The 13,943-nt window shown below is 47.5% G+C and overlaps 1 protein-coding gene across 1 annotated transcript in view; it reads right to left on the bottom strand.

Annotated features, from left to right (window-relative positions):
* Positions 1-1,169: 1,169 nt before the first annotated feature.
* LOC126528051 (protein tyrosine phosphatase domain-containing protein 1-like) overlaps positions 1,170-13,943 on the bottom strand; it is a 111,002-nt gene continuing 98,228 nt past the window's right edge. Inside the window, exons 10-12 of the mRNA XM_050175911.3 lie at positions 12,709-13,165; positions 3,488-3,787; positions 1,170-2,093 (exon numbers count right to left, since the gene is read on the bottom strand). Coding sequence (XP_050031868.1) covers positions 1,734-2,093; positions 3,488-3,787; positions 12,709-13,165 — 1,117 coding nt within the window. The 3' untranslated portion in view covers positions 1,170-1,733. The remainder of the gene's footprint in view (positions 2,094-3,487; positions 3,788-12,708; positions 13,166-13,943) is intronic.

Raw genomic sequence — 13,943 nt, 5'->3', positions numbered from 1 at the left:
GCTGACCTCGTTTTGCCACAGGCAGAAGCTTCCAGCAAAGCTTATTGCTCTTTTTGGTTAATTTAGCCATTCGTGTATTTTTCTTTGATTTTGCACGTAGCGCTACTTCAAGTCAGCGACTTCGCTACCAGAGGGATCGTTCTTGAAATCTACAAAATAGACGTAACTTGGCTGCAACATACACCTCTGGTTTACCGACCACAGCCCTGCTTGGAGTAGAAGCGAAAACATTCGGAACGTTTTGTTTACAAGCGCTTCACTATGCCGGAGGACCATTATAGTGTGCTGTGAGACGAGAACTTGAGCATTATGCTACAGAGAGCGTACCATGACGTCTACGCTTTCCTGACACCTACATCTTCTTGGACACAGATAAAATCGTCAAAGACAGCATTGACAATGATTCCTTTTTAAACAAGCTCTGAGGATGCGCTGGACCCGTCAAAGTATCTACGTAATAACTTTCATTCCTTCTTAGAGCACTTACGCGGGCTCCAAGCGTCTTAATGCGTTCATCAAGACTTTCTACAACACTTTCGTTTTCGTTTGTTTTTTTCATTTCTTGCAATACGTCATAGCCATTTATGGTACATGTGTTTGCGCGCAGTGGGTCACATGACCTGCCATACCCCTCAGTATAGTGAACACACTCAGTAAGCGCAACTTCAGCAAAAGCCGGAAGTGCGTGACCCTTCGGTTGCCCCGAGTTCTTACGAGCATCCTGAAAAGGCGCTCCGCTACCTAACGTGAGCTCAGCTGTGAACGAGTAACGTTCGTCATTCTCAAGCGAAATGATAACTGGAGAGTCCGATGACTTACCGTGCCCTCTGCCATTTCGAAGAACGTGTAGTCTAAATCAGCTAGTTCTTCTGTTCGCTCTTATATCTCAACCACCATTCGCCCTACTGTCCCTCATTATTACTGGCGTCACTTACACTGACCGGCCGTTCCCGCTGACAACGTAGACGGGAGGCTGCTAAACAAGCAAAAATAGATGGTTTAAAGTATAATTGCAACGGAAGCTATACCGTTAATCAGACACTCATTTGTGAAAAATATGCGACTCCATAAGTCGCCTTCTCTTCATTGCGTAGAAGAACTGAAATAAGTCCCCAAAAGCCGCGATTACATGTAAGAGTGAGTCCCCAAAATAAAAGCGTCGTAAAAAAAAACCTTTTTGCTGCCATCAGTACAACTCGTGGGACGAATCAAGCTTAAGAAAAACGTCCAGAACGCCTTCTGTAATGTGCCTTAAGTTGTGTATCACTTTGCTAGGTCTCCTGCAGCACGTGGTTTCGGAAGCCTGAGTACGGATAAGCTTAACAACTATATTAAATAGAAAACGTTGGCTTTTCGGGACAGTGGGAATGCGAACGATAATGTACGAGAACGACACAAACGCATGTAGTCGTGGATGTGGCAGACCAAGAACTTGGAACATCGTCACGTGCTCAGTGATACCCGGAAGTTCACGTACAAGGTCTCACAGCCAGCGAAGCTCCCCGTGAACCTCCGCACAACAAGGATCCGCTCGCTCGAAGTCATCATCATCAATAAACGGCACGCGAGTTCAGTCGCAGCTTCGCGCACTTGCGTTTAATACACCCTCCTCGAGCGGCAGCTCCTGGAGGCTTCGACCTTTGAACCAGAGGCGCGCGAAGGTGTTCCACGGACAAGAAAGCTTGGTCCGTTTCAGCTGACCGTGCATTGGAAGTGTGCAGCTGCATCCGCCGCTACCTGGCGATCGCCGACGCCATGATGTTGATTCCGCGAAAGTTTTTATCCGCGGAAGTGGAAGCACCGTTGGTGAGAGTCCCGTTCTGCTTCTGCGTGGGCGTGGCGTGGCTGACGGAGGGCGGGTCCCCGATCACGGCGTCGTGAAGCACCTCCATGAATTCGGTGGCCCGCGCCGCGGTGCCGGTGCGCATCTTGGCCCAGCCGGCCACGGCCGGACGCTGGATGCCGTCGATGGACAGCGTCTGGTGGCACAGCGCGCTGGTCAGCCGTCGTATCACGTTGCGCCTCTCCGCCAGTGTGGGCAGGTGTAGCCGCGCGACGAATCTCACGAGGTACTCGGTCGTGAAGCGGGTTGCCTGCAGTCGAGCACGAGAAGCGATGTGTACAGCCTCTGTCAAATGTCCCTGGGCCACTTCTATATGTGAGAAAAGCTGACGTTCGCATTATAGTGGCAGGCTTACTGGGATACTTGTGGCACTGAATACAGATGTACAAAGAAAGCTTAAAAGTAAAAGAAGCTCTAGCTTAGCATAAACCGCTAGAGTGCTCTATTTTTGTTCGGCACAAGAAGATGTCGACATAGCTGAGCTTCTTTGAATTTCATTTTCAGGGGCAACTCCGTTGCGGTCAATGTGACGACCCTATCCAAAAAACTCATACGCCCCGTATCCGTTTATCCCGTATGAGCATATGCGGATCCCACATAAAAACCCACACGTTCCCACATATCATATGGAACATATGTTATACTGGTTTTTATAGTAGATCGTCATATGCTCAGATAACCATATGCGAAATGATGTTACTCTCAATGAATAAATTCGCGCGAACAGCGGGGAATCGGATATCCTTGTTCGGAACAGAGCGCGTTCGGTCGCTGCAACGTCACGAAGTGGGCGATCCGCGAAATTTGTGAGAATGGGAGGGAGAGAGCAGCCAATCGGCAAACAGTGAGCTTTCCGCAAGTTTACGTGCCTCGTTTGTCGTCTATTTGGGGACAATATACTACAAAACGAAATAGTTATTGTCGTCTAATGAATAAAATGTTTATATGAAAAAAAAAAATTCTCATCAAGCTTCAACGCATTCTCAAGTAGTGATGCCTATGACTACTACAATTTAATACTATTAGTTTATCTGCATGGTCGCTATTTGGTGTCGCGCTCAGTGGGAAAAAAAGACGATGACGGGAACAGTGGCGTGCTTTTCAAGAGGCAACAACACGTCGTGGCAAAGCTATGTCCAACTGGGCCCGTCTGCGCGTCACAGGGAGCTATCGGAAACGCACCGTCCGTTTCGAGAAACAAAATCGACGCCGGAATTCGCTTTCTGTCATCTCTTCAAACGCATTTCACACCTTTAACCGCTATGCTTTCTCCTCGCGCAACGCGAACACAACAACCCAAATTACCATGGCAAGCTCGATTTCCTCGAATCAGACTATTGATTAGATCCGAACGTGACGTTCTGTAGCCGCAGCCGCCGTTTGTATCCAATCCCATCCACCAGACGTGCACAGTGATCGCTCGAACGGAACAGTTCTCGTCGCGTCTGCTCCTAGCAGACGACGCGCTCGGTTTCAAAACGACTGACGGGAGCGTGTCGTCATTATGACGTCGCCAAAAACGTGGCCGCGCCCCCTGGCTGACGATGTCGGTGCGGCCTAGGCCAATCGCGTGAGGCGAAACTGAACTCGCGTTCCGAACAACGATCTCCGATCAGGCCCCAGTTGTGACGCAAGATGCGATACCTTGTTCAGCTTCTGAAGAACGGCGACAGGGTTCGTCGGCCGCACGACGACAGACGTCAAATCATGCTTGCTCAGCACGGGCTCCTTCAGTTCGTCCAGCCAGAACCAGAGAAGGCCCGCCAGGATCACGGGGTCCTCTTCGACGCTCAGCTTGTCCCACGCAGCGCCCCTGGTGTTCAGCTCGCGCTGGTACTTCCGCAGCCGAGCCAAGTACGCGGCTCCCAGGAGCTTGTGCTCCAGAAGCAGCGCCGAGGCTACGTCCGACGGGGACAGGGCCACCGACGAGCACCCGGCTTCATCCTTAGTGGAAACGACGGCGAGGTTACAACAAAGAACTCCTAAAAAGATATTTCACTTTGAGAACCAACTCCAATTTTCCTGTTCAAATACATCGGGGCCATCCCGAATTTCACAGTGGTTTTTCTTCCAAATTCTTGACCCTTGGCCGGCCGGCTCCGCTAACGTTATGTCCAACATCAGCAATGGGTAGAATTTTGTCTTGGAACAATTCTAGCGTAATAATTGTTTTGGGAATATGGGCCCTGAAATGCAGAAACGCTCTCATTAGGTAACCGCGGCACTGATGTGGGTTAAATCTGTTACATTTAAAAGAGACACCCGAACTTTACCAACTGTAGAAAGCAAAAATTTGATTTAGAGCCTCAACTTCCTTTAGATACAATAATGGGCAAAATCAGCCGCTATAAGAAAAACGAACAACATAGTTTACAAATCCCCTAGTCAGTGCTAATAACAACTTGCGTAAAATTTTTGCAATGTGCACGACTGTTCTGCAGAAGTCCTACTCAAATTGGTGGTATATTACATCAACTTCTCCCGCTTTAGATGACATAGCAGATGCAGTTTATAGCATTCTGATATCGCTTTTTAAGCATGAAATGCTTTGAGCTCCCATTGTCGGCGACCTTCAAGTGACCTTGAGCCAAAATGCTGAGCCGTCATCCGGGCAAGTTGCGGGAACAAAACGAGATCATCCGGGCAACCAGTCAAAACTTAAGAAAATGCTGTTTCTGGCCCCAACACTTTGTGCAGGACTGCATTACATACGCTAGTCACTACCCAAACAAAATTCCAAAAATATTACTTCCGAGTTCTTCCTATATGTTTGTTCACAATATCACCCAAGCTGTAACTTCTACTACGCCGACGTTTTATGTCATTTCCAATAGGCGATGTTCAAAAGGCAGTTACAGAGCACCATACACTTCACTGTCATCTTTCGGCGCTGAAACAGGGGTTGCCTGCGCTCTTTTGAACGCCAGCGGTCCGTGAGTTCCACGGCGCGGTTTTGCGTCGCGTCGAGGGATGGCGCCACGCTGCGTGGCGCTTCCTTTAGGCGCCTTTCTTCTAGCTGGGATCTTTCGCTGCCTGTCATGCTGCCTTCAGCCAGTTTTCTTCTTCTAGCTGGGCAACCATCACAGGTACCAATGCACAGTATGGCGTGGTCAGATGTGATTTGGTGTGGTGTGGTGTGGTTGGGTGCGCCGTTGCGAACATGCACTCCACCCATTTTAAGATAGTAACTGCTATCATCTCCAACCAATCTGCGTTGCCGGTTGCCATTTCATGCTTACATCTACTCTCGATTACGGGAGAGCCAGCATTCTCTTCTTTTTTCTATTGCAGAGTTTGAGTTGTGAACTTGATATTTAAATTTTTGTTCCCAATTTTCGAGAATTTTCATTTACATTATTTATGGCCTGAATGGAAAGTCCCACTCCCTACAGTCGATAGGCATTAACCCTTTAAATCCAACAAACTTGATCGAATTCGGTGCGGTGCAGACTTAGATCCTCTGTTTTAGAGGCCAAGTGCAACCAAACCCCGCTTTGGCCACATCACCTTTAAATGAGCAGTTTATGCTTTGCAAACAATTTTCACAATACTTCAAGGTTGGTATTTGTCTAATCTTTAAAACTACCCTTTCTTTGCCTACCCCCCGACACGGGATTTCGTGTAGCTACGTAAGTACGCCTCTCGCCAAGTAGACGACTTATATAGCAGTGAATGTTGACTATAACAAAGGGGTGACGGTAAGCGCGCTTCCGTTATTAACATATCACTGCATATCATACCTGCATAACATACACTGCACTGCATAACATCACTGCGTGCGTGCGTGCGTGCGTGTGCGTGTGCGTGTGCGTGTGCGTGTGCGTGTGCGTGTGTGTGTGTGTGTGCGTGTGTGTGTGTGTGTGTGTGTGTGTGTGTGTGTGTGTGTGTGTGTGTGTGTGTGTGTGTGTGTGTGCGTGTGTGTGTGTGATTTTACTAGGCACGCCGTAGTTTGGGAGACTCCGGATTAATTTCAACCACGTGGGTTTCTATAACGTGCACCCTATGCGCGGTACACGGGCGTTTTTACATTTCGCCCCTATCGTAACGCGGCCGCCACGGCCGGGGTTTCATCCCACCACCTCATGCTTCAAAGCGCAACGCCAAAGCCGCTAAGCAACCGCGGCGGGTAACCTGTACATAGGATATTCACTCATGGGCAGCTATAAAGACAGATGGAGCCAAATGTGCAAGCCAATTGACTCATTTTCAAATAAGAATAACGAAGCTAAAATGTTTTTTGCACGAACAGTTAAGCGGGGACAAATAAAATTTGCTACAAAGTATTTTAGAACATGCATGGCTTTCATTACTTTACGGTAACAGGAATCATCCGCTTACCAAGCACTCAAGCACTGCGTAGATTCAACACGATCACATAAACTTCACTTGAGAGCAGGATAAGTATAACGCTATTGATACAGAGACTTGCAAAGGTTTTGTTGCAATCATGCAGCTCTGGCATTAACACTGCCGAGAGGAGAAACTCAAATTACGCGGATCCCACGTACAATGGAATCAATGTCGTGGGAAACATTTTCCAGGTATGCCTGGCTATCCAGAATAGTTCCGCGTTCTGCAACGCGTCACCAGATAAACAAAGATGTTCGAACGAAGCAAGCAATTTTCTGAGTGACGCAAGCGCATCTGTGACGACAGCAGCAACACGATGACAACGACAACGTCGATGACAACGATGCTATGACCGCGAAGACGATGGCATGATGGTTGGTTTATGTTACACCGGGGGAAGAAAGGTTACAACCTGTTTCGTCACGATATGAGCCGATGCCGAATGCAGCGCTTTGGGTCAACTTGACTGCACGCGAGCGCAGTGCTGAGGTTCCAGCTCGGCCATGGGACTGGTAAGGCTGTTGTTTTCTGTTGATATGCGAACCTCTGCCGCCTAACGCGTAGAGCGCCAGGACACTCAGCTGGGGGACCCTGGTATTATCGCACGCCTTCTCGCACACCTTCTGTACTGTTTGCATGTGATAACGGTTATGAAGTTTAGCTGTCTCGTCATGGAGAACATGTGCTTCACCGAATTCGTAACGGTTTCACGCACGCACTAACGAACAGATGCAATGGACAGCGAAGACGAGAGAGAGAGAGAGAGAGAAAGTGATCGCAGAGAGAAAGAGGCGCAGAGCCCAAGACTACCTGAGGTTCGGCGCTCGTAATGCAGCAGGCTGAGAGAGAGGAGACACTGCCGCAGACAGTCACTGCCGAACCGGCGGTTTGCGCAAGCGCAATTGAATGACAAAGTTTTTTTCTCTTTTTTTTTGCACATTTAGGTTAAAGAGTCTATGCACCAAGCGAAAGCCAGTTCTATCGTGTCTTCGTATTAAGCGCGTTAATGTATATAAATCACATTTTTTAAATATTGTCGTAATTTCCAGTAACAAGAATGGCGGTTTTATGTGATGACCATTACGCAGAATACAACGCGTTGTACAAAATTTTAATCTTCTCAAAAACCATTCTCATCCTGTTTTTAGCGGTAAAATGCGCGTCTAAAGTAACGTTCGGTTAGAGTACGATACCAAAACTGCAATAATGACAAACTATGCTCAATGGTCAAGAATGGGTTGGGGTGCGTTTGGCAGGCATTTTCAGATCATGAACAGCAGGTTGCCATTATCCGTCAAGAGAAAAGTGTATAATAGCTGTCTTACCAGTACTCACCTACGGGGCAGAAACCTAGAGGCTTACGAAAAGGGTTCTACTTAAATTGAGGATGACGCAACGAGCTATGGAAAGAAGAATGATGGGTGTAACGTTAAGGGATAAGAAAAGAGCAGATTGGGTGAGGGAACAAGCGCGAGTTAATGACATCTTAGTTGAAATCAAGAAAAAGAAATGGGAATGGGCAGTACATGTAATGAGGAGGGAAGATAACCGAAGGTCATTAAGGGTTACGGACTGGATTCCAAGGGAACGGAAGCGTAGCAGGGGGCGGCAGAAAGTTAGGTGGGCGGATGAGATTAAGAAGTTTGCAGGGACGACATGGCCACAATTAGTACATGACTGGGGCTGTTGGAGAAGTATGGGAGAGGCCTTTGCCCCGCAGTTAGCGTAACCAGGATGATGATGATGATGATGATTATGATGGTCCATTTAGGAGGGTTCGCCCCAGACTAGATTTTGCTTAGCCGACGTAGCCTCGACAGATCAGAAGGTAATATGCGATGAGTTATCGATAGCTATAAAGAGGCCCTCTGACAGCGACGATGAATGATAATGGATCATTTCTGGCTCGGATGCAATCCTTATTGAAAAAGCCCGATGTGTCCCGTGCCATGTGACGATGCATGCTAATGTGAGGGCACACAAATTTTCATGCAGGATCCCATAGAACCATCTAGTATTATGGGTACAGGGCCTAAATTAATCATACGGGATTTGTATATACGTAAGTATGAAGTTTTCCTTTCCGGATAAGAACAAATCTTACTCTCTTTGTTTTACTGCGAAAAGCGGGCATTGAATTATATTGAACGAGCGGGCATTGAATTTATATTTTCTTGAAATGTGGAAATCGAGTACGCGCTGCCATCGAGTAAATAGGGTACGTGCCGTGGTACCAAATTTTCGTAACACGACGCCAAATCGCTACGCAGGATTTCATTTATTATTTAATGTCATATTGTTAAAGTATTCCTGCCGAACGAACGAATATTTAATTCCTTCGAGCAAAGTCTACCTGCCACGTGTATGTCACGGCTTCGTTATGTCTAAGTTACAGTTCCTATGTGCTGGGGAAGCAACCCACCCGCACAGTTTTCAATTGCAGTAGTTTGAGAAGCCACGACGGGAAAATATCCTTGCCTATTGACAACGTTACCATATAATGTCATACTTCATATCATATTATCTTATATTTATCTTATCATATTTTCCTCGAACCATTAGAGAAGGGAATGCACTTCCTGCTGCGCCGGCTGCCTGCGGCACCATTGATTCATTCCTACAGTTATGTAAAGAAATCGCATAAAAGTGCGGGGTGCATCGACTGCCCTCCCTCGGTTTATTGTTTTTTTTTTTTTTCAGTCTGCCCTCCCACGTGACTGCACGCATGTGTTTTCTGATGCGCCTGCCACTGCTAAGCATTTTTATACAGCCCATTTTACTGTTTTTTTCTGATAGGATGTGTGTTGTGAAACGCTGTGCCGCTCGTCGTATATATATATATATATATATATATATATATATATATATATATATATATATATATAATTCCGTTTTTTTCTGTCTCTTAATGTTCAACTTCTCTCTAAGAAGGCAAATCACACACTGTTCCTGGTTTCTTTCATTGAGTGCTATTACATTCTGCTCAAGCTTCGCACCCTGTATTCATTGTATTGATCCTAATGTTTGTAACTACTACTGCTTAAAGCCTCTCATCAGAGGCTGGCAGTACTTTTGAAATGAATGTATAGTAAGCGTGATTACTATTCGCCTTGCAAGTTCGCTGTTAATTCTTTCATCTGTTTGATTGTGGAATTTATCCCCTGCAGATATAAAAGGTGTTCCGTTGATTCATGCAAAACGAATTCGCGCTTATACTTGTTGATTCGATAGTTCCTTCTTCATAATTCTGTTTGTTTGCAACATTGTATTTATTGTATTCCTTGAAGCACATATTGCACTGTACTATGTTAGCTGCTCCGAATAACCTGTTGCTGTTCGTTGCATAGTTTTTTTTTTATGTACGTGTTAACACGAGGTCTCGCACTCGGTCTTTTGACTATGAGATCTCCTTCGGTGTTAGTGTCTTCTTTGAAATGTATATACCAGATTTTTGAGGAAGACATGCGCTGCAGGTTTCACAGTCTCGGGTTGTGTGGAGTTTGTCTTCGGTGAGTTCTCAGTATTTCCCCTCCAAATGTGGTGGCCTCTGAGAGTTTCATCCAAACCGTACCGAAGAGTAACCAGGCGCTGGTGCCTATGGACTTCAAATATTCCTGCCGCTATGATAACTCTCCTCTCTCAGAAATATATTCGCTATAAAAATGCAACTGCGCGCTATGTTGGCTTCATATCGATTAGCAGAAAAATACGAATACCTGAAAACTTGAAAACAACGAGGTGCGTGGCCAATGTGCATTCAGCGAGATTCAGCTGCCGCCTGCGTAGTTAAAAAACGTCAAATATCTTTTGATTGATGCCTAGGTGAGGTATCGATGTTCAACATTTATTATTACTGCTACATCCTTACTAAGTTTGCTTACGTGAAAGAAAGCTGGTCTATTCGCCGTAACTGTTTTTGGTTTCCTATGGCGCGCGCGCGCGTCCGTGCGTGCGTCCGTGCGTGCGTCCGTGCGTGCGTCCGTGCGTGCGTCCGTGCGTGCGTCCGTGCGTGCGTGCGTGCGTGCGTCCGTGCGTGCGTGCGTGCGTGCGTGCGTGCGTGCGTGCGTGCGTGTGCGTGTGCGTGTGCGTGCGTGTGCGTGTGCGTGTGCGTGTGCGTGTGTGCGTGTGCGTGTGCGTGTGCGTGTGTGCGTGTGCGTGTGCGTGTGCGTGTGCGTGTGCGTGTGTGCGTGTGTGTGTGTGTGTGTGTGTGTGTGTGTGTGTGTGTGTGTGTTGCTTGTTTTGCTTGTTTTGCTTGTTTAGTTCCTTCCTGCAATCCTTAGTTGCTGAAGTTTATTTTTCATGATTGGAGTACCCAGCCCTTCAGTAGCTTAATATCTTATGGCCTCGTCATTTAATAAACAACAGAAAATAAAGAAAAAAAGCCGGCAGATCCCACGCCCTGTGGGAGTTGATGTTGCGCGTGGAGCTTACCAAGTTGACGAAACGACCATGAGAACACCAAGACGTAGACGGCTGTTTCATGGCCTACGTGACATGCATGTCATGACATATTATTTATGTTCGTCATACGCTCTTGTGATACTGTGCCAATTTCAGTACCTTCCAAGTACCATGACCATGAGAACACCAAGACGTAGGCGGCTGTTTCATGACCTATACGACACGCATCTGACGATATTCATGCCATGACCGATCACTTAGGTTCGTCACACACTCTTGTCATATTATGCCAATGTTGGTACATACCAAATTAACGAAACGATCATGAGAACGCCAAGATGTTCGCGGCTGATAGATAGATAATGCCAAACTGGCAAATGTTCGCCAAGAAATGCTTCGCACTCTAAAGAAAAGCGCGCAAGTCACTTCAGTTTAGAGCGCGTTAAAGCACCGGTTGTCATTTCGGTGTGTGAAGACAGAGAGCAGTTCCACCCTATGTTTAGGTGCCTAACTATACGTGTGCTCGCACTGTAAGCGGCTCGGTACTATAATCGTTCGATGCCTTGCCTCAGTATGCTTCTGTTGGCAAGTGATTAGAGGGCAGCAAATTGGGCTTGTTTGTATTTCATTCTGCTGAAAGGGTCTATAGCGCGAAGTAAAAACAGGACGACATCCAGAGAGGGACGAGCGCCGCTATTTCAGTTTGTATTTTTGTATTCACCATTTCTACTACATTAAGTTTGTTTTACTATTTCACACGTTTTTGTCTGCAGTTTGTTGCTTCAAGTTCTCGCTTGTTCGTTTTTTATCTGGCCTTCTTGATGTACTACTTTCTAGCATCCTGTATGGATTATCGTACTTTCCCAATAGGTCGCGTCCAAACCCACGCCTCCGCGACGGCTCTTTCTGGATAGCAGGCGCCAGTCTCGAAGGGCATGCTTTTGCTGCCTGCACGCGCCAGAGGCAATTGCGGAGCCGGAAACAAGTCATAGACGCCATGTTTTGAACACCACCTATTAGCGCTTGTGTCGGTCTCCTGTCGTCCTGTTGTTACTGTACTACTTTTCATACAGAAACGTCTTTCTCTTGAAATCGCAGATAAGAAAAAGTTTATGGGTTCAACGCGGCTGTGTTCTTTCTCAAATTTTGCAGGAAGACCGCATTTTGTGGTTCTAATTGTTCAATATAACATTTGGCACGGTTACTAGCCTGGTTCTTCTTTTTCTCTTTTTTTTTTGAATAAAGGTGTCATAATGCTTTCATCTGCACATCTCGGACGCACCCTCGAGGAATCAATGGAGACCGATTTCTAAACCGATACTTTGCGATGATGCAGGCACCGGAAGTGACATAGCCGCCATGTTTTAAACCTCACTGAGAGAGTCCCAGACTAACGCCGATACGCCGTTTCTTCTTGACAATTTAGACAAGTATCAGTGCCAAGTGTAACACACAGCAATTCTTGCCAATAAGTGCGATGTTTTTCTGAAATTTGAGCAATAGCACAGTAGCCGTAAGGGCAACATTTCTTTTTCTACAATTTTAACAGAAAATTTTGGAGGACGCTTAAGCTTCGCCTTTAAGAGTGGAACGCCGATAGCATTCAAAAATGCCTGACTGCTTGTCACTCTTCCCGGCAACCACAGCTTTCTTGCAGAGGCGCGGAGGCGAGAGCCATCTGGATAGTGTTGTCGCAAGGAAACGAACTGGCCTCGCCGCTTTATGAATGGTAGAAACGCTGGAAAATATGTTTGTGCTTGAGTTTCCGCGTAACAGAATTATCTTTTCTGGTATATTCAAATTACAATCCGACACTATCATGTCTACAGGTTGTGTTTAGGTCATACATTACGATTTTTCTGACGCAATCTACTTTTAGGAATCCAATTAGTTCAGCAACGCCTCGGCACCACGCGGAGGGCCTGTGTGGTTGTGGTTCGGAATGATTTTCCGTGCAACGACGTCCGACGCCAATACCAAATTTTTTTGCGACGCGGCGACCTTACCGTTGTCGCATTAAAACGCACGTTTATGTATGAAGCGGGTCCACTTCACTATATACGCTCTTTCAGCGTCACGTAAGACACTTGACTCTAGGCTCTCTACTTGCGTACTTCTCGTCGTGCCCGTAGCTCCTTCTGCGACGACAGCTCCTTGAAGCAGGCGTTCTCGGTCAGGGTCTCGTCGTCCTGACTGCTGCAGCCCGCTTCGCTGGCCTCGAACTCCTCGTCCTCGTAGCTGCTGAACTCCGGGCTATTGGGCGTCGACGCGAAGAGACCGGCGAGGCCGGCGATCAGGAGGGAGTCCAGGACAGCGTCCGTGTCCGACGGTTCTTCGTCGTCGTCGTCGTCATCGTCGGGAGACGGGGTGAGGATGTCCTCGGCGCCCGTCGCCACGGAGGAGCCGCTTGTTGCCGCGGAGTCGCCGCGCTCGCTCAGGGCCGTGGGCCGCCACCGGTCGTGGCTGACGGTCGAGGAGAGGAAGTAGTTCCAGAAGGGGTCCAGCTCCGTCAGCTCGAAGCTGGGACACCGCGCCGTGCTGCCCGTGCTGGACGTGGAACCGGCCGTCGTGCTGCAAAGACGGGTGACCAGGAAAGAGAGAAAGACTTATTTCAAAGAGTTCAGTGACATGAAAATGATACCTTTTTTTTTTGGGCAATGAATAAAGGTCTCACATCTGTAAACCCTCGAAAAATATATTACTGGCACGCGTCTAAGCATGCCTATATAAATAGATCGTGAGCCAGTCCCCGCCCCGGTGACCGTTGCCTCTGAAGTACAGTGGCACAAACAAATCTCGAAGGCTATGCTTTTGCAGGCTGCGCACGCCGGAAGTAATGGTGGAGCCGGAAACACGCCACAGCCGCCACGTCTTAGACATCGTCCCTTTACTCTAACCTTTGTTTCTACGGATCAGTTTCAGTTTCGCTGCGCAGAAAGTGGATGCGTCATGACATAGTGAAACACTTGTTTTATATACATTTTATCTGGCCGTGCTCGCAAGCTCACATAAACTCCGAACCGGACAAGCGCAACTTTGAAGAAGCAATCCGGAGCGAAGAACTCGCTCCCCAACTCTGGGAGGTCCACGACGCCGCCAGGAAACCCAACCTCCCGTTTCCGTCGTGGGAGACGCCCACTCCATGAGAGCCCAAAGCTCTCGTTGCCTGCAGGACCTTGAATAAAGTTGATTTCCTTCCTTCCTCATAGACATTTTGCATAATGCCGGTAGCTCTGTGGTGCTCATTGGATTCCCGCCACAATCTTCAAGGATATACGTACGCAGGCGAGCACAAGGCGCGCATAGAAAGATTGTGGAATGCGCGCGCTCTCTGCTGCAGCTGCTACTG

Source organism: Dermacentor andersoni, chromosome 9, assembly GCF_023375885.2.
Source record: "Dermacentor andersoni chromosome 9, qqDerAnde1_hic_scaffold, whole genome shotgun sequence".
Taxonomy (NCBI): domain Eukaryota; kingdom Metazoa; phylum Arthropoda; class Arachnida; order Ixodida; family Ixodidae; genus Dermacentor; species Dermacentor andersoni.
The sequence above is the reverse complement of the archived record's forward strand: the minus strand, read 5'-3'. Positions and strand labels throughout refer to the sequence as shown.